At 36.6% G+C, this 21,050-nt stretch overlaps 4 protein-coding genes and 1 long non-coding RNA gene across 5 annotated transcripts; 1 reads left to right on the top strand and 4 right to left on the bottom strand.

Annotated features, from left to right (window-relative positions):
* The first annotated feature begins 5,622 nt into the window (after positions 1-5,622).
* LOC116168936 (mitochondrial 2-oxodicarboxylate carrier-like) lies at positions 5,623-6,924 on the top strand. Its single transcript, XM_031484947.1, has 6 exons — positions 5,623-5,783; positions 5,828-6,042; positions 6,087-6,146; positions 6,195-6,467; positions 6,512-6,693; positions 6,739-6,924. Exons 1-6 carry the CDS (start codon positions 5,672-5,674, stop codon positions 6,857-6,859), a joined length of 963 nt encoding a protein of 320 aa, XP_031340807.1. The 5' UTR covers positions 5,623-5,671; the 3' UTR covers positions 6,860-6,924.
* Positions 6,925-7,190: 266 nt separating this feature from the next.
* On the bottom strand, positions 7,191-7,733 carry LOC116168989. The gene has a single exon (XM_031485021.1). It carries the CDS (start codon positions 7,731-7,733, stop codon positions 7,191-7,193), a length of 543 nt encoding a protein of 180 aa, XP_031340881.1.
* Positions 7,734-7,877: 144 nt separating this feature from the next.
* LOC116168990 (uncharacterized protein K02A2.6-like) lies at positions 7,878-9,188 on the bottom strand. Its single transcript, XM_031485022.1, has one exon. It carries the CDS (start codon positions 9,186-9,188, stop codon positions 7,878-7,880), a length of 1,311 nt encoding a protein of 436 aa, XP_031340882.1.
* Positions 9,189-10,218: 1,030 nt separating this feature from the next.
* Positions 10,219-11,415, bottom strand: LOC116168991. The gene has a single exon (XM_031485023.1). The coding sequence runs from the start codon at positions 11,413-11,415 to the stop codon at positions 10,219-10,221; it is 1,197 nt and encodes a 398-aa protein (XP_031340883.1).
* A 5,779-nt stretch (positions 11,416-17,194) lies between these two features.
* LOC116168632 lies at positions 17,195-18,688 on the bottom strand. Its single transcript, XR_004144803.1, has 5 exons — positions 18,641-18,688; positions 18,464-18,569; positions 17,702-18,369; positions 17,433-17,592; positions 17,195-17,369 (listed from the first exon to the last, which is right to left on the bottom strand). It is a non-coding gene; the product is annotated as an uncharacterized LOC116168632 (long non-coding RNA).
* Positions 18,689-21,050: the final 2,362 nt, after the last annotated feature.

Here is a 21,050-nt window from a genome sequence, read left to right on the forward strand (position 1 = left end):
GAGTAAACTGTGGCAACCTTGAAACGACACCACAAAAATTCGACAATAGAATCTAACACCCCAAAAATTGGAGGTCATTGAACTGAAGTATGACACCATAAAAATAGGTTCATTGAAAAAAATGTGGTCATTAACCGATGACCTTGTGAGTAAAAAGTGACACTGCAAAATATGGGATCGTTGACCTGTGGTGAACTTAATAGTGAAATATAACTCAAAACCGGGGTGATTGACCTCCGATGACCTTGAAAGCTAATGTCCTTGCCCCTTGACCTACTCTCCATGGTCACCGCCACATGGAACAAGACCTTTGAAATTATAAAAATTCTAAGTTTCAAATTTTGATTTGTTTGAGCTATAGCTGGACAGGTGTTTTGTAAGCGGTGTAGTGTAGACCACATTCCATTGTACACAACAGTAGAGTCAATTAATAACGATTTTGGTCTATTCATGGTCACCTAGATCATTGATTAAAACAATTTTTAATCGATGCATATATTAAAAAAAAGTAATTAATGTTTTAAGCAACCTCGTATAAACAATATATTAAATGTGACATTGCCCTATAAAATCCAAAAAGGAAAAAATATACAGGATGTACTATTTAAATTTCGAACTCATCGGATGGTAGGAAGACACTATTTCGAGCTTTATTCAATTTTACTTATAAGCATTTGTAATTTAGTTTCGATTGTAAACGAAACAAAAAACTGATTTCAAAATGTTAATTAAAAGAAGTAAATCTGCTTACCGGCAATGATGTTTTTCATTTGCCTGGTATCTGTGCTAGTTCAAATTATAAAGACCTACAGGACATAAAGAAATATACACCAAAAACAATCTGTAAGTAAAGTTGGGATTCTGACGTGCAAAGTTATAGAGTGTCTCCAGGCGCGTCCAGCCCCCGTCCATATAAAAAATTTACATCATTTTCCCCGATTGGGGGTTTGGCATGGACAACCTTTTACCCTAAAGCGGCGTACAATTTTCGCGCATGAACTCTCTATAAATAAAAAAATAACCTAGCGTTTATTTTTTAATTTTGAAAATCCACAAAAGAACCGCCCCCCCCCCCCCCCCGAAAAATATGTTTAGATCCGCCACTGAGTGTCTCCATATTTCGAGCCTCATCATCGTTTATCTGAGTTATTAGAAGAGGCAGAAATATGGTTAAATTAGCAAATGTGTGTAGAGTTCTCTCATTTTCGATATTGGCGTACATATATTTAAAAAAAAACTAGCGCCAATCACTCGAAAACGAATCACAATAGGTTTTTTGTTGATGAGAAATTATCATTACATAAACATTACATTCAAAATCATCTCAAAATGCTGGAAAACTCGCCAAAATTGGACTGTCGAACCAGTACCTACCTATAAACCACAAACTGCTCGTTTTTCCACTATTTTATTTATTGATTTATTTATGCATTTGTCTGCAGTTTTCATTGTTTCCTGTTTGATTTTATAGAGCCAGAAAAATTCAAATTTGGATTCTCTGGGTTTACACCATGGTCCAAACAGGGGAAAATGCGCATTCCCAGCTTGGAGTATAATCGTATCTTGCATGAATTACCGTTTTATTAACCCATATTTAAATGTATAACTAAAATATTAATTTATGAATGAATGCAAGTTTAATAATACTTGAACCACGAAAAGATTTATGGCCAAGGTGAGGTGAATTTATTTATTTTTAGTTTGGGGAAAAGTTGTTGATATTCATATCGAGGTTAATGACATTTGATGTTGATTTGTCCAAGGTACAATACCGACGACAATGAGATTTTCTCGATGCCTTCAGTATGTACCTACAGCATAGGTATAATGTCGAATGTTAGAGAAATTTGCAAGTCTCTTTGATCGGATCCGATAAGCGTTGCCCTGAATGTCAATTGAAAAGGGAAATTAAAATTTCGTAATAGAAATTAAGGCTTCCAGTATCCGTATAAGTTTATTGATATTGTGCGTATCTACGTGATGAACATAATAAAAAAAGAAAGTAATTGAAAGAATTTAATTCGCATATGAAGTTTTTGGTTGACTCATTGATTATTGAACTGTGCTAAAAGCGGTAAAGAAATCACTCTAAATCGTGGTGTTCTATTTATTTTTCACGCAAAAAGATTATAGGTACTTTATTTTGCAATTGAAACTTCTTACAAGTATTGCATACGATTACTGCAGTCTTTTGTAGATTGGTTGGAGTTCTATTCGTTCTTGTTCATTCGTTAGGATAATGGATTATATAATCGACTTTCGCGCAAAACTAAACAGAAAAAAACCCTTTCCCTGTAACAAGTCAATTGTAACAAGTGAAATTGTTATATGGCAAAATACTGCAGTTTAGTAGTATTTAATCCGATATCGGTTTCAGTCCGTAGTTTCGGGCAGATAGTAACAATATACGCAGACATGGTTTGGACATGACGTCAACTATCTGTATAGTAATATGCACAATTCTAGTGTCAAGTGAATTTAGATCCGCAAGTGCTAATGTGGTAGGTCGTGACAAACGAACAATCGAAATTGTGTTACGTAGTGTTGCTGATGCATTTGGATATGATTTACTAAAGCGTCCTTCTGTGCTCCCAGCAGCTACATCGGCAGCACCACCACCTGTGGCGCCGAAAGTACCACCTGCTCCGGCCGCTCCAAATCCTCCTCCACCACCCGCCAAACCCTCACCCCCAGCACCAAAACCTGCACCCGCCGCACCTCCTCCACCACCACCATCACCAAAGCCTGTTCCGGCTGCACCTCCACCACAAGCACCACCCAAACCTGCAGCAGCACCTGCCCCACCTCCAAGGTTTCAAAAAAGTTTTAGTATTAACTTCAGCTGGAATAAAGGTCTAGTAACAACGCCAGCACCAGTTCCTCCTCCTGCTCCTGCTCCACCACCACCCCCTCCACCTGCTGCGCCACCGAAACCGTCTCCACCGCCACCTCCACCCCCAGCGCCCTCTCCCCCAAAACTCCCAGTTCCCCCCAAGTCGTTAAACGTCCACAATGAAAACGAGCGCCCACAATCGTACAGCGATTACGACTACGAAGTCGAAGAGAAGAACGACCTAAAAGAAGACTACAATGATCCTGAACACTATCAGGACTATTCCGAGAGCACGAGACAAATCGCCGTAGAACCATCGCGCAATAGCGACACCGCGAAAGATAAATTTAAAGAATCCGTCAGCAAATTTTGGAAAGCGTACCCAATGACGGACCAACAAGGATATAAATACATTGCTCCGGAGGAAAAGCCGCCCGTGAAGTTTTCGCAAAATTTCCCCGACGAGATATCGCGATATGAGGAGTACGATGTTCAGAAATGTTCGGACGAGTGTCCGCCGTCCGATTCGGGCCTGGCCAAAGTGAAAGACGACGCTGACAATCAAAATTTTCGGCTCAAATTAAACCTCAACGCGCTCCAACGACCAAAAGCGCGGAAGAATGTCGAGTTCCGAACACAGAGTAGAGGTGAAGCAAGAAGCGCAAGCACAATCTCGCATCCGTTGTACTCAAATATCCTCCCCAACCAACTGCATCACTTAGTTGATAATGAAAGTGCATCAAAACCTTGGCCAGTCCCTTTTGATTATTCGATTGAGGGTAGTGAACCAAAAAAGGTCGTGCTGCATCCTTTTGACGCTTGGCAAGGAGATTTCAACAGTTACAGCTTCTCAAGGCGCTATTGAAATGAATTTTCAATTGTTAACTATTTTTATAGAGTTCCAATAAAAGCTCATAATGACTTTGGAGTTTGTCTCTAACCCGCCTCCCTCATTTGCAATAATGATGTTTAGCCTCAGCCCTCAGTTTAGTAAAACTCCTTTTTAATTTAAGGAGCCGGACAAAATAACAGCCTCTACTCAAGCGGGACAAGATACACGAAGCACTCAGACATGTAACGACGACAGGTCAGCTCAAAATTACGAAAGAGGGTGAGTTTGACAATGATTTGATCTGTTAATTATCTTCATCCTTTACAGGCTGTCGGATATTTTCCATAAATTGAAAACTGAGCTGGTCGACTTACACCATCACCTCGAACAGCAAAGAGTTAACTTTTAACAACACAATGAAATGTTTAATATACGAATAGGTACCGTGGTAACTATTCCACCTCACTGCTCCATTTTATGGAAAATTTGTTCCTTCACCAATAATAATTAAATGATGTTACATAGAAATAATACTTGTAATCACAAAATCAAATTCTGATGTGTATAGACGATTGCCATCTGGCGGTGGATTTGGTTCCGTGGAAAATGAATTCGAGGGGTGGTCAATTAGGTCGCAAGATCCACCCCGCGACATAAGGGTAGTCTCGCGAGAGATAACGTAGCGGGAATATCGCAAATCCTTAGAGTCGTCCTTCTTCCGAAGACCTTCCTTCCAATAAACCGCGAAGCAAAAAAGTAGTTTTTTTTCTTATACAATACGATAAAGGGATGCTTTAACCATCGAGTGAACTAACTTTCCCGAAATGTTAGTTTCCCTTAATCGTCGTGTATAATATACAAAACCTTATTTTATAGCAGAAGCCATATACCTAAATGTTTATAAAATCTGAAAATTCTAAATTTAATTTAGACGTCAAAAATAACCCCCGTCCCGTTGTTTCCATGGAAACAATATTGAAATCTAGCGCGCCGCCGAGAGAAATAGCGCGAAAGGGCGATTTCAGTCATTCTCTAATTAGGTACATTATTTATTTATTTATTTATTTATGTATTTACTTATTTATTTATTTATTCATTCACATATTTATTTATCAGTAAATTTTCAAACTAAGCAATACAGGAATGACTTGATGTTTTAGTAAAATACGTGGTTACCAAAAATACCTACATGTAATTCACGACTTGTACATTAAGATAATTATTTGTGACATCAGAAAATTATGATTTATAATTATTTGCTTAATCGCGATTTGTCTACCTAAATTTATTTCAGTCCTAGTAAAATGTGTATAGAACCTTATGGACTAAATTAGGTTCAATTCGGTGCAATAGTTAAACCATAATATGGAAAATGTCAAAAAGTGACAGTTTTTTGTTACTTTGACACACTTGCGCATGCGTGTTTCTGTCCAACTCATCATTCTGTGTGTAATAATAGGTGTACCAAATTTGGTTCCAATCGATTCAGTTGTTTAACCAGAAACGAGAGTACCTAGAGATAGACCGATCGTCATCATCGAGGTTTTATTTGTCAAGAAAGTGAGGGGTAATTTCTTACCGCAATGCAGTACCTTCCTATAAGAATAAAAAAATTATTTGACTACGAAACACTTCCCTTACAATGTCCCACTATTCCCAAAAAATATAGAAGCCAATGTGCATATTTACTACCTATTTACGGATAATTGCTATTACCATTGCATAATATTCAGATTTATTACTCAATGCTATTACACTCGGTAATTAGTTGGATTAATTAGACTGTGAAGATTTAACGCAACAATCCCTGAACTCTTCACGACGTCTGGTCTGCTTGCCCAGTTTTCATGTCCAATCTAATGCTAAAGTAAAGCAGCGCTACCGGTGCACATCCCAGTAGAAAATATTTTGGAAACCCTTCCATTCCATTTCACATTACCAACCCATGCACTTTAGTAAGCTCTGATTTTGCTTTGTCTATTTTCATAACGTCAAAATGAAAATTGATGCTACTCATTGTCACAATTTTTCTAAATTTTAAGATTTACATCAAAATTACAATGTCGAAAAAAGTTCTTAAACAGGCCGCGTTACAAACCGCGGCCGGAGGAAGTGCCGGTAAGCGTCGCCTCTTTCAATTGCGAACCTAATTATCTCCACAGGGTTTACGGAGGTATGCATAATGCACCCTTTAGATCTTATTAAAACGCGACTCCAAATTCAAACCGTTAAGCCCAATGCGAATCCAAATGATCCTACTTATTACACTGGCATCGTAGACTGTGTGAAGAAAATGTACAAACACGAAGGATTGGGTTCATTTTGGAAAGGGATCATTCCTCCAATCATGGCGGAAACGCCAAAAAGAGCGCTAAAGGTAAATTAAAATTGTCCGTACAGAATTTAACGCTTCGTTGCTAGTTTGTGAGCTTTGAGCAGTACAAAAGACTGCTTATGTTCGACGGAAAAGCCACACCTTTGGTATGTATTTTAATTTCGAACTGTCGCATAATGCCAACCACTTTTTAGACTTTTGTTATGGCAGGTACACTTTGTGGTATAACGGAAGCGTTCGTAGCAAACCCATTTGAGGTAGTCAAAGTAACCCTGCAAGCCAGCCGAGGTTCAGGCAAGGAAACGAAAGGCACGTGGGCAACTACCAAGGAAATTGTTAAACAACACGGTCTTGGATTAAAGGGCTTAAACAAGGGTCTTTCGGCAACGATATGGAGACATGGATTATTTAATTTATTTTATTTCGGCATTTACAACAATCTCAAAGCCGTATTGCCGCCCGCGAAGGTATTTCACATTTTTTACCACGTCCGTATAACAAAAGATTTAAGGATCCCACAGGAGAATTTCTTAAGACAGTAGGCTGTGGATTCATTTCTGGAGTAATAGGATCAATAGCCAATATACCCTTTGATGTGGCGAAGTCTAGAATTCAGGGTCCTCAACCAGTTCCTGGTCAAGTTAAATACAAAAGCCTGTTTGGAACGCTTGCGATAGTTTATAAAGAAGAAGGGTGGGAAAGGTCAATAAGTAGCATTCAATGATTCATTTGTTCTAGATTTGGCGCTTTATATAAGGGTCTTCTACCGAAAGTTCTTCGATTGGGACCAGGAGGTGCAATTATGATTGTAGTGTTTGATAAAGTGTACGGATATCTTACTGTGACTTTCCCCGACTGAGTCTGCAGAATTGTATATTTTGTGACCTGGGTGTCAAATTTAGAATAAATTCCACGTCAACTTTTGCATCTTAAATAAATATATACTTATACATATAAGAACGGAACTAATTATTTGGAGCCAATTGTTGATCAGAGCGCAAATCTATTATAAATGGGATGCATTCAGTCTGATGTAAATGTTGTATACTTGCCTGTAGTACGGGTGAACAATAATTATAGGCTTTGATATACACAATTAATATTTACTATAATGAAAATGGTTCAATACACTGACAAGTTTTATATCTCACGTTCCTATTTATCCTGTTGCTATCCAACACCCCCTTTTTTTAGAAAAGCACATAGTCGCTGAGATACCCTGGTGCTTCACGAATTCTAGTTGGTCTGGGTACAGTGGCTACTGGACGTGGCATGATAATAGAAGGGTTAACATTTTCAGAAACATCCCTAATTGGTGATACTGGTGTAAGAAATGTTTCTTGTTCTGGTTCGGGTATATTATCGAATTCCTCGAGTAGAATATCCAATGGAAGTTTGGAGTGAACGTCATCTGGTGGGCTATCTTTTGTCGATGATCGATGAATCAGTTGATTTGTATGAACCCGGACTTGTGGTTGATTCCATTCACCATCAAGCGAGACGTTGTACAAAACGGAACCGATCTGTTCAACGATCGTACCTGGATACCATCTCCAATGATTACCAATATGACGTTTCACATATACAAATTCACCTTTAGCGAATGAGCGCGATTTAGCTCCATGTCGCTTGTTAAATTGCCTTTCTTGTTCAATCTTATGTTGATCCTTTATACCACATGTGTTTGAGTATTTCATGAGGTCCAATATGTTCCTTGATTTTCGTCCCAACATAAGTTCGGCGGGTGATTTTCCATCGAGTGTTTTATTTGGAATGTAGCGGTAAGTGGTTAAGAAGGTGTTTAAAGCATTTACGACCCCCTCTCCATCATTAATACGTTTGATCGCTCTTTTAAAAGTATATACGAATCTCTCAGCCTAACCGTTGCATTGTGGATGATAAGCAGGCGTCTTTATGTGTTCAATGCCATGTAATTTGCAAAATTCTTGGAACTGATGGCTGCTGAACTGCGATCCATTGTCTGAAACTACCGTTTTTGGTATTCCAAATCTCGAAAATGCATCTTTCATACATGTAATAGTACTTGTAGTAGTGGAATTTGAAGGAATGAATATTTCAGGCCATTTACTTTTAGCGTCCACGATGAGAAAGAAAATTTTGTCATGCAGTGGTCCTGCATAATCTATATGTATACGTTCCCATACATTTTGTGGAACAGGCCATGATTTGAGATTAGTCTTATGAGGTAATGTACGGGTCTCCATGCACTTAGTACATTCTTTAACTAACCTCTCTATATCCTTATCAATTCCTGGATAATAAACGTAACTGCGGGCTAGTGCTTTGGATCGTTCTATTCCTGGATGACCCTTGTGAATGTGTTTCAAGACTCTGGTCCTGAGTGAAGTAGGAATCACCACTCTTTCTCCAAGCATTAAGGTGTTACGAACTACGGATAATTCGTCTCTCCTATTAAAAAATGGTAGAAGGTCAGTACTAATTTCCTTCTTGTTAGATGGCCAGCCCGAACTCATGTATTCAATGACTGTCGTGATATTAGAATCATTTTTGGATTCCTGTTCGATTTCATTGAATAACACTGGAAGGTAAGTGACAGTATTCGTCTGAATGCTGTTGATAACGATTTCTGTGTATACTGAAGCGATGACGGAATCTTCTTCAGATCTTGGTTGAGAATCGATGAGTCGTGATAAAAAATCTGCATAGCCAAATGAATCAGTATTAATGTATGTTATGTCGAAATCGTAAAGAAGTAACGTACACGCCCATCTCTGTAATCTATTTGCAGTGTAGATCGGTATACCCTTCTTATTTCCAAAGATATGTAGAAGCGGCTTGTGATCAGTCTCCAATGTGAAATGACGACCAAATATGTATTTGTGAAATTTGGTAACTGCATAAATGAGACCAAGTGCTTCTTTTTCAATTTGGCTGTATTTCTTCTCAGTTTCTGTCAGTGTACGAGAAGAATGAAATATTGCTTTTCGACTCTTGTTGGGGAGTTCGTGCATAATCACAGCACCAATCCCTTGATTGCTGGCATCTGCTGCAACTATTATTGGAAGTAACGGATCATAGTGAGTGAGTAGAAGATCACTCTGTAATACTTCCTTCAGTTTATCGAATGCCGATTGTTGATCCGGAGTCCAATACCATGTAGTGTTCTTCTTGAGTAGAACGTCAAGTGGGCCTCTGAGTTGGCTCATTTTATGAATAAATTTACCATAAAAATTTATAGCACCCAGAAATGAACGTAGCTCACTGATGTTGGTAGGTATAGGCATTCTTCTGATGCAGTCAATCTTATTGGGGTCTGGTTTCAAACCGTGTTCACTGATAATTTGACCTAGAAATTTTACTTCCGATGTGAACAATTGACACTTCTGTGTTTGAAGAGTGAATCCATATTGTTGGATTCTGCTCATTATTTTTGTTAGATGATATTTATGGTCAGTAACATTTTTACTGAAGATAATTAAATCGTCTAAATATGATTGGACGAATGGTAAATCACCAATCATTGCGTCAATAATATTTTGAAAAACACCAGGCGCTGTTTTGACTCCAAAAGGTAACCTTTTAAATTTGTATAGGCCGCGATGTGTATTAATGGTCAGAAGTTCTTGCGATTCTTCATCTACAGCCAGTTGAAAATACGCTTCCGACAATCAATAACGGAGAAATATTTGTTTCCGGTTAATGATGCGAATATGTCTTCTGGAAGTGGTAGTGGATGACTATTAGGTTGGAGTGCTGTATTTAAGCCCGTGGAATAATCTGCACATATTCGGATTTTTCCATTTGATTTGTGTACAACGACAATCGGTGTCGCCCAGAGTGAATATTCCACCTTTTCAATGATGTTCATTTCTTCTAAACGTTTTAATTCCTGATCTACTAATGGCAATGCTGAATAAGATACAGGTCGTTTAGATATGTAAGTTGGCTTTGTTCCTGGCAGGACATGTAATTTAACTTTGGTTTTTGTGCAGAGGCCAAGCTGCTTTGAAAATACGTCTGGGAACTGTTCAGCCAATATGTTGATATACTCATGAGGAACTTCCTCATCTGTTGTTACCGCACTGCATACAGCATTTAATGGCTGAGACCAGAGATCGAATAAATCCATCCAATCGATACCAAGCAAATTGAGTTCAGGAATAGAAGTGACATAGCATTTGCCTTTCTTTGTGATCTCGTTGAGAGTTATGTCACAATAGAAACTGCCAATTATCTCTAGAGGATCTCCTGATGCATTTTTCGCTTGAAATGACGTGTGTTCAGTTTTGGTACATCAATTTGTTTCCAAATATCTGATGATATAATGGTGATATCTGATGCGGTATCCAATTGAAGCTTCGTCATTTTACCATTAATATGTACGGTAGCATACTTTCTTTTATGTTGGAAATTCACTTTATGAACATTGGGAATGCTTACGTGTTTGGTTTGAGCGACAGATTTGCCTTTCCCTGCTTTGGGATTCGATTTATACCCCTGATGAGAATTGTTCTGTTTACCGCTCTTGCAATAACCTTCCTTATGGCCTACACCCTTACAATCGGTGCATGTGTGTTTGATAAATTCACACGATTTCACAAAATGCATTCCACCACATTTCCAACATGGATATTTCGGTAAATCCGTCGCAGTTGGTTGCTTATTGTTATTACGTGGATGCGGATGTTTCTTGTATTCTACCTTAGAGACAACTGGATTTTTGTTTTCTACCAGTGCCGTATCTTGTTTCAATGCGATCATCTTCTGGCACTCCTGAACCAAATGATGTAGCTCAATAGGATTTTCGGTAGTGTGAGTATCCAATCTACGTAATAATCTAGCACGGATGTCACTGTCCTTGTGTGATTGAAGTCCTGATATAAAGATTAAGCATTTAAATTGTTCGACACCCAGCTCGGAGAAAATGAAGTCTTCTATGTTTCGATTCACTTTCCCTGCATATGTTACGAAATCGTCTGAATCTTTCTTCTTCATTTGAAGACAATTGAAACGTCGGTTGAAAAATGATGTCTGTGGACATAATATCGCCTTGAGTTTCTTCACGGTCTCTTCGAAGTTGAAATCTTTCACTGTACGGGGCAGTATATAGTTGACATATTTCGTATGAGATGGATGATCGAGTTTCCGCAACAGAAGTCTGATTTGTGCATCCTCATTGATTTGAGTCTTGGCTGCGATAAAGGTGTCTTCATATCGATTGTACCACTTGTCAAACGTGTTGTGGTCTTCTGGATCGTATGAAAATTCCTTTATGCTGTTTGCCAAAGCCTCGATGATCAATTCACTACTGTTGGACACTGATGATGGATTGGTAGATACGGTTTCCTTCAATGTGTGCTCCAACAGTTGAAGTCTACGATCTTGTTGATGCAAGAGATCCACTAATGCTTCATAAACTTTTTCCGATGCCATGTTTTCTTTCGTGTAAATTTAATTCGAAAAAAATATCTGCAACTGTAATGCGAAGTGCTACACCAATAATCCTCGTCGCCAATTTGTTGTATACTTGCCTGTAGTACGGGTGAACAATAATTATAGGCTTTAATATACACAATTAATATTTACTATAATGAAAATGGTTCAATACACTGACAAGTTTTATATCTCACGTTCATATTTATCCTGTTGCTATCCAACAGTAAACAAGCATCGTGATACAGAACCAACCCCATGGTACCTAAACGACAGATATACTTACGAAAATGAAAAACCCCACCCAACATATGTATACAGTAATATTCATGTATAAAAAGTAGGCATAGGGATTTCCTATAGGAATTTCCCAAGGTTAATAGAGAAAGTAGGTTGCCCCGTAACTTTCAGCCAATAAATGTCCAGTATTAAAATACGCGAATGACGTCACCCAGAATCCCATTTTGTCCACATCATAAAAATTAATTATTAACGCAACAACAACAGAGCAAGTTCAAAAAATGCAAAATGGATCGAAATGGTACCTACTTTACATGGATGTGCTGAAAAGTTCTTGTATTGCATAGAAAGAAACATGCTGGCGAAAACACACTTTATTCAAAATAGCTTACATTTCATCTTCATAGTCTTCGGCCGGGAAATGCACAGTCTATTGCATACGGGGTTCAGGTTCCCCTTTCCATTGCACTTTATATCCCATTATTTTTGTAATACAGGAATTACCTTTTGGAAAAGCAAAAAACTGAATCTGCGATCCATTTGCTTTCGATTTGTTGGAGCTGCTATTGCATATAACAACGTCACAAAGATTTCCATCCGGCATCTAATACCCTATATTGATACTTAAGTATCCAACAGTAAGTATTCAATCGAATTATAATAAGTATTCGTAAAGAGTCTTCAGCACTGTCTGACAATTAAGTACTTACACAGTTCAAATATAACTGTCAAAGTCAACGAAAATTTAAACACCAATCAAATGGGACTTCCGGATTCTCGATGACGCGTCTCTCTAAAGTTACGAGGCAACCTACTCTCTCTACTAACCTTGGGAATTTCCTATGTCTACTTTTACATGACAAAATGTCTCCTGAAAGACGCCTAATTTTATGCAACCAAAGTAACTACCTACAACAAATGAGGATCTGCCGATAACAGTTATTTTCTGTGAAGCTAAAGCAACAATATTCAAAATCAAATTAATAATTAATATGATGACAGCCAGATCTTTATTTGTTTCAAGAAGTTATTTTGGTTGCATAAAAGTAGGCGTCTTTCAGGAGACATCATGTAAAAGTAGACATAGGAAATTCCTATAAAAAATCCCTATGTCTACTTCTACATTATGAATATCACTGTATGAAGGAAAAGAAGACAGTGTGTAGAGATAGATAAAGCGAAAGAAAAAGAGGAAATGGATCGGAAAAATTCGTTAGCCCATGTTATTGCTACGATCCAGAAAATGATCCCCAACCAACCAACCACCTAATGTTTCACTTTTATACGGGGGTGGGTTTTCAAGATTTTAAATTTTTCACTGTGTGTGTTTTCAATAGTGAGAAAACCGGTAGTTTCCCTCCTGTCGGGCAGGGGCGGTTTTTAGGGGGGGCGACAGGGGCGATCGCCCCCCCTAAACATACTGCTCAATTGTTTTTTTTTTATTTCATTAGGTTTACATAATAATCGAATTAAATAGACCTAACCACAAACCACCTGACGGAAAAGTAAAATAGGTACAAAATAATGCCGGCAGGGGCGGAATCGTGTATTGTCCAGACTGCGACTCACGACTGTACTTAGCTTTTTTATTTTCGCCCCCCCCCCCCCCCCCTGAGTGGATGTATAAAACCGCCCCTGCTGCCGGGAGAGAAAGAGGTGTGACAGTTTATTTTCAGTATTACAGAAACAATCGGATTTGTTTTATGTTCACCGTAATTTATTTCATTTGTCATTGAGTTAGCTGGCGCCAACTCCCGATGGATTCTTTGCCAATTTCCTTTTCCGGCAAGCATGCCATAGTTCGTCACGTTAAACAGCGTAAGTGAAAACTATGTAAGTTCTAATTGCAATTCCCAAGTATTTCACTATTTCTGGTGATTTAAACTTTAGTCTTTGTCATTGTGGATTCCCGATTGGTGGTTTCTGCATTATTCTCGCGTTTGCGAGGCTATACATATGTGGGTTTCACTGACTCTGTGAGTACGGGCATTTTTTGTTTTTAAATCACCTGAATTATTTTAATACCGTTCCTCTAGGTTTATGCTGTGGAAGTTCAACCTGTCGTTACGGTGATTCCATTGTGTTGTGAAAAAAACTGTTATATACGAACTTTTATGAATTAGATTTAGCGTTGATAACGCTTGAGTTGTTCATTTAGGAAAAGTTAAAGTTATAAAGTGAGCTAACCGAGCTGAATGACGAACTCTAGGGACAAAGGGCCCTTTATAAATATCTGTCTTATGTTGGTAAATAAATAAAGTACTGTTTGTATATCCAAAACTTAAATTTGGGGAGGTTTATGACAAGATAATTTGGGAACGTTGTGCTCGGATAAAGTGCCAAATTTAAATATCCCCTCTAGCTCTAAATTGGTACGTTAAAGGTACCTGATTATATTTCAAAATAAAAAATAAAGGATTAAGTTGTCTATTGCTGAAGAAGAAGAGACAAAGCGGTTAGCGGCAAAGGCAAATTGATGTATTACATATTTTACAATAAATACTGTCAATATATAATATATTAGATCTAAGTACTTTAATTTATTACGCAAAACGTTTAGGTTTAGCACATAACAATACAAAATACAATAACTACAATTCAATGTAATAAGTGTTGTAAGTATAATAACTGAAAAACTTCCAACATTTTATAAACAACGTAATATTTGAACTATCTAGCCCCAGAGTCCTAACCCGTATAACCAAACTGTATATAAACTGTATCGGATCTTTAATAAAATCGTTAGTCTATAAAGATTGCCTATATTCTTTTGGTACAGCGACGATACGGGTTTGAATACATTCTGGGTATAGATACAATAAAGGTAGAATTTATCGATTCTCTATCACCACCATACATTTTGGATTTAGATTGAATAAAGTTGAATTTATCAAATCGGCACCGCAGCAATACAGACGGACTATACATTCGCTATACAGGGTAGATATATCGAAATCAGTACTTAAGAGTATATTTCTCTTTATGTTATCTGCATTAAAAATTTACCCAAGCGAATAACTCCCGTAGTGTATTAGTTATGTATTCGTAAATGTACCTATAGTGTATTTTTATGAATACAAGTTGCAAATACAATAATTAAATAAAAAATGATTGTTCTTTGGATATTTCTTCGTAATTTCATGGCATATACCTTTTGCAATGTTCACTGTAGGTATTAGTAAGTGTATAGAAGTCTTTTTATATAAACACATTAACATACCGTACCTTGTGTAATGCGAAGGATGGAACTTGGTGGGATTCGAACCTATGACCGCTGCGAGCGCATACAGTTGCATTTTTGTTGATGGCCCGTTTACCCACTGAGCCACTGCGTCGTACGTTATAAAACGGTTATATATAGTATATACTTAGCATTGCTAGTTAATTTATTTTTTCAATTAATTTTGACATGCCGAAAACTAAAGATAGTCGTCGTTGGGCAGAAGTACGAACTGATACGTCGAGAGGATATCAAACTCGTCGAAGCAAGACAATTACAGGTACTAAGATTATAATGGACACCTAACCTATCCAATACTCAATACAATAAGATTATTTTATAGAACCACTGGTTCGAGATGTAGAAGCAACAAATGTAATCAGTGCCGATCAGTGTGGTACTATAGCAAGTGAAATTCTCGAAGAAAATTCAAGTATTGACGATGAGTATGCATCTAATTCAGGAGACACATCAGGTTCATTGTCTGATGAAAACGTTGAAGAAATTGATGAACATTTGCGGACCGATAAATCGTTTTCTGATAAATTACGTGAATGGGCAATAAATGGGAATATTCAATTAACTGAAATTTCTAAATTATTACGAATTTTGGTATACGACGGTAATCATGTTGAGCTCCCATTGGATGCAAGAACATTACTTAGAACACCTAGAGCTGTAAACGTTCGTCGTATGGATAATGGATATTATGTTCACTTGGGAATCAAAGACTATCTCAATACGCATTTTGAATGCTTTGGAGCCAATATGCTTAGATTAAAATTACCATACTTGCAGTTTTCGTTTAACATGGACGGAACGCCCATCACCTCAAGCGGTGGAGCAACTTTTTGGCCAATCTTAGGTAGCCTCTCAAATGTATTTAATGGACAGCCTGATGTCTTTATGGTAGGAATATTTAATGGATTGCAAAAACCCGAATCTTACAATAATTATTTATCAGAATTTGTTGAAGAAATGAAAGATTTAATAGAAAATGGTTTTCTGTGGAATGAAATAGTTTATCCAGTTAAGTTAAAAGCTATTATATGTGATGCTCCAGCCATGGCTTTTGTAAAAGCTATTAAAAGTCATGGTGGCTACTACTGTTGTTCAAAATGTTATATCAAGGGGGAACCAGTGTCTTCTGGAAATAAAACTAAAATTGTTTATCCCAATCTTCGGTCTGAACAAAGAACCGACGAAGCTTTTAGAACTAGAAAGGTTATACCATCTGGGGAAGATGATATTGGACATCATATGAACAAAGAACGGAGTGTCTTACAACGACTACCCATTGATATGATAAAGACATTTCCTGTTGATAAAATGCATTTGGTTGATGAAGGCGTTGTAAAGAAAATAGTGAATATATGGTTAGGTAAACCAGGTACCCAGAAATTACAAGCTTCTAGAGTTATTGCTATTAACCAACACCTTGAAAAGTGTTACTCGTATACTCCTAATGACTTTCAACGGAAACCAAGGAGTTTCAAATATGCTCATTTTTTTAAGGCATCAGAATGTAGAGTTCTATTGCTTTACACAGGACCTATAGTGCTAAAAAATGTTTTATCTAAAGAAACATTTGAGCATTTTATGTCCTTAAGCCTGGCAATTCGAATATTGACATCGCCATTATATCATAATAAATACAATGCATATGCCCATTCACTTCTGGAATATTTTGTTAAACATTTTATTACGCTCTATGGTAAACAAAATGCTACCTACAATGTTCACGGACTTTTGCATTTGGCAGAAGATGCAAAATATCTTGGTCCTTTAGATGAAAACAGTTGCTACCTATATGAAGCCTTTATAAAAGTAATAAAAAAGAAACTGCACAGTTTTAATCGTCTATTACAGCAGTGCTCCAATAGAATGAGTGAATTTAAACAAATACATCCGACTAATTCTGAATGTGAAAATAGAATCAGGAAATTGCAAACAATACATAATATACCAACGTTGACACATCCTATTGGAGGCAACAAATTTATAAAAGCATCATTTCACAATTTTAAAATTCATACCAATCGGAAAAGTGATAATTGTGTAATGTTGAGCACTAAAAGAGTTATTAAGGTGATTTTTTTTAAAAAACAAAATGGTACTATTGTGATTGAAGGACAAATTTTTATAAATTCAAGTGTGTTCTCAAAAATCAACACAGAAATTTATAAACAATTTTATTTCTTCCTTGGTCATTTTGAAGATAAAATTTCGATAATTTCATTAACAAAAGACCCAATCATATGCAAAATGTGCTGCCTTCCTAATGAAGATGCAAACAATTTTTTTGTTGTACCTATAAATCACACTTTGCTACGTTTATAGGCAAGTATTTTTATTAAAAGAAAATACATGTATTTTTTTTATTTATTATTTTTCTTCATCATAGCTCGAACCCGATCAGTTACATGCTGCATGTGATACATGTATTCGTTGATAGCCTCAACCTGAGTTCTACGTGTATTGTGTTGCATTGCTTCTGTAAAATAAAAAATAAAACATTAATTTGTACAGCTCATCATTTTAAATGTTGGCTACTCACCAAGGATTAATTTTGTTTGAACTAAATCTTTTGTAGAAAACTTATTCTCCCGTCCAGAGTAATTTAGATTTTGTTGTAATTCTATAGAATATAGTTCTTTGATTATAAATTTAATTGTTGTTTTTAAAGTAGTTCCCCCAAGTTGAAGAATAAAACATTTCTGAAAACAAATAATAGTAATAAATATACAGGTAGGTATATACTATTATAAAGGTAATACACCCAAAAACAGTTTCTGTTTCTGCACAATGGTATCAAGTACTACTTACAAATTCTTTCACACTATCATCATCTCCACTTTTCAAACTTTCGTCAAGCTTCTTAATATCATCAATGGTCTGCATTGGAAAATTCCATCTCGTTGCTGTTGTCACATTAGCGTCAGTATTTTTCTCATTACCCCGTTTAAGTTATTTAAATTGTTTAGACATATCATTTACCAGTGCTATAAGATTTTCTATTTTGGTATTTTGTGCAATAATTAGTTCTTTTATATCATTAACTTGTCTTTCAGTGGCTAATGACAATGGAACATCATTGATGTCAGTTATATCAATTGAGTTTGTTTCAATGCGTGTTTCGGAGGGTGTTTCTTTGTAAATGCCATTATTACCTAAATCCGTTTCAGGCTCATTATTATTCACGTATACGGGAATATAATTCGCTGGATCTTCAGTTGATACAGTTTCGTTAATAGTTATTAGTGTTGTATCAGGAGCAGGGGGTAGATTAAGATCAATAACGGCACTCTCATTTTCACTAGAAGATAGCTCACTTTCATCTCTAGCACTGGTACAATTTGGAATTACACGTTTATTTTTTCGTCTTTTTTTATCTAATACCTGTGTGGGGTTGTTGATCGCTTCTATGTCGGTTGATTCTAAGTCAGATTTTTCCAATAAAACAGATTCTGCCCTATAAGCAGCATCATAAGAATCTGCAAAAGAGGAATTTTATTTATCAAGGGTATGTACAAAGGTACTCGTATTTGAAAGTAAGTTAGAAATTAGATGTACATATAGTTACTTTACCGAACAATTTAGTACAAATTGGTTCAACTTTATAGCTAGTCCATTTTTTGTAAGGTGTTTTTCCCTTTTTGGCATAATCAGATGCTTTTTTGCTATCGTATTTTACCTTAAAAAATTAAACACATATAGATATTGTTGTGAGACCTAACCTTCACTTCTGGGAATCCCACGATTTACCTCTAGCTAGCTCAGTTGTAATTAAAAAAAACCAAATTTTTACACGCATCTCAAGGTCCAGCTGGATTCTGCCACCCTACAGCATTCCAACAATGACATGAATAGGTGGCTTAACCAAATCCTTAAATTCCAATATGAAACTTTACCCCCAGATTTAATAAACTTGAAACAAAGTAAGAGACGCCGACAATTACCTCTCCTTGACTCTAATAAACAAAACCTGGATTGCAATGACTGGTTTAATTTCAAACAAAAAATTGCGTAAATTTCTGTTTTACAAATTGTTACAATTTTAAACAGATAAATGACACACACAAAAAAAAACAAATTACTCAAACATTACAAAAAAAACAAGACAAAACAAACCACTAACTACTACTTACTTTTAAAATTAGTCCGAAAAACGTATTCCGATAAAAAGAGGTATCCGTACACAATCACGTAAACCAACCACTCAAACACCGACGTCTTCTCTCTTCGGGTACCCACAAATTCAAAACTTCCGTGTTTCCGCAAAAATAAAAAAAAACAGGACGACGACAAACTTCTTAAACTTCTCAAAAATTCTTCTTAAAACGGCAGACACAAAATTCTAATTAAACCTGGATCCACTACGCAAGAAACTTCCACAAAATTCAAAAATAACGTAACCGAAGAAGCGCCGGTTGGCTTTGTAACGACCAAAAAGCCCCGCTCTCTTCCAAAATTTTCTATTTAAGCCAAAAGCCCTTCTCCTTTCTTCCACACCCCGTCCGCCAATCACGCGAAGCGTCGATTTTTCAACTTCTTGCTAAACGGCACGTACGCCCGGCAATTCTGCGAAGACAACCTTATCTCTACTTCGCGCTATACCTCGTTAACGGCAAATAAAATTTAAAAAGAAATTTACATCGAAAAAATTCTAGGAATAAAATAAAAACAGAACACTTCTAAGAAATTGAACCAAAACTATAACATGAAATTTACGCAATCCTGTGTCTCAAATTATTGATAACCCCCCCGGTTAATTAAATGAACTAAACAAAATTGTCACATCCAGACGCTCTATAATTTCTTTCAAGTTACAACTAAAAAAAAATTAATATATCATAATGGATTTTCGAAAACTTTACCTGCCCTTCTTTAACCCAACTTGTAGGTAACACACACGTGTCGCTAGTTCCAATAAACTGGTACACAGTGTACGTCTCCATATTCCTTCGGCACTAGGTATAATTTGTAATTATTATACACTCGTTTCACACGTGAAATGAGACTTGTCTATCAATAACAAAATGACATAACCTCGCTAAGCTTGTCACGCGCAAATCCGAAAGGCAACTTTTATACAGATTCAGTAAAGGAAACTGAACAGAATCTATACTATCCTATTTTCCTACACTAATGAGTTAGTTACCCCGTCTATAATTCAACGTTACTAAAGATTTGTGTACAAATGGCGAAATATAGTATCGATTACGTAAAGAATTAATACCTATTTAGTAGAGGATAATTATAGCTATTCGTATAGAATACATATAGATTTAATAAAGTAGGCATATATCTTCCAGAACAGTCAAGTGTTTTTACCCATGACCTGTACAGGACCTGTACTGAAATGTCGTTGTGTATATAAGAATACTTTATATGTGCGATAAATTTACAGCATATATTCTATTCAGAAAAATATATACAGATAGTGCTGTATAATCGCTGTATAGATTAAATAAAACATACATCTATAAAGAATATCTTTAGTTATACTCTAAATATGATATACAGTTAAGATCTTTATCGAGAAATCTTTATAGCATACAGACTATTCTATACAGTTCACGAAAACCTATATCGCATGGTTATACGGGAAAGCTCATTTTGTGAATCATTTACACGCACTATAGTTGGTGGCTCTAGAAACTTGTCAAGAATTATTTGTCAAAAACTAATACGGATCCAATATATTATACAGTAAGACAGTATGCCCTAACCTGAATGTTGTTCACGTGAAATCTGTACGGCTAAACTATGCCTTTAAATGACAACAACGTATATAGAAAGTACAAATCTGTACGTCATGTACTTGGGTCCGAAATAAGTGCGTATATAATTCAAGAAGTAGTCAGTTTGGCGTAATGGTTTAAGACTCGGACTCTCACAGTTTGTGAGTTTGAATCCGTCCACTTGCTAGTTTTTAGTGGTACAGAACATGACTACCATCCTTCGGAGGGCATGTAAAGCTGGCGGTCCCGGAAGTCGTACCAGGACTGTCGTTAGGTTACACAGACGGCTATTGATGCGACCTGAAAACGTCTGTACTTAGGGAGTACTACCCATACGATAATATAACCATCAATGTCTGCAATATGATAGTTGGCAGCAAAATACATCGTAAGTATTTTAAATGTAGAAGATATGTAAATATTGACGGAAG

This window comes from Photinus pyralis, unplaced genomic scaffold, assembly GCF_008802855.1.
Source record: "Photinus pyralis isolate 1611_PpyrPB1 unplaced genomic scaffold, Ppyr1.3 Ppyr1.4_LG4, whole genome shotgun sequence".
Taxonomy (NCBI): Eukaryota; Metazoa; Arthropoda; class Insecta; order Coleoptera; family Lampyridae; genus Photinus; species Photinus pyralis.

What these genes read in the sequence shown, in the direction of transcription:
- LOC116168989 (XM_031485021.1), bottom strand. Translation starts at nt 7,733, where the DNA reads ATGTTGGGACGAAAATCAAGGAACATATTGGACCTCATGAAATACTCA.
- LOC116168936 (XM_031484947.1), top strand. Translation starts at nt 5,672, where the DNA reads ATGCTACTCATTGTCACAATTTTTCTAAATTTTAAGATTTACATCAAA. An exon ending in CGCGGCCGGAGGAAGTGCCG is followed by an intron (nt 5,784 to 5,827) that starts GTAAGCGTCGCC and finishes TTATCTCCACAG; the next exon opens with GGTTTACGGAGGTATGCATA. An exon ending in ATAGTTTATAAAGAAGAAGG is followed by an intron (nt 6,694 to 6,738) that starts GTGGGAAAGGTC and finishes CATTTGTTCTAG; the next exon opens with ATTTGGCGCTTTATATAAGG.
- LOC116168991 (XM_031485023.1), bottom strand. Translation starts at nt 11,415, where the DNA reads ATGGCATCGGAAAAAGTTTATGAAGCATTAGTGGATCTCTTGCATCAA.
- LOC116168990 (XM_031485022.1), bottom strand. Translation starts at nt 9,188, where the DNA reads ATGAGCCAACTCAGAGGCCCACTTGACGTTCTACTCAAGAAGAACACT.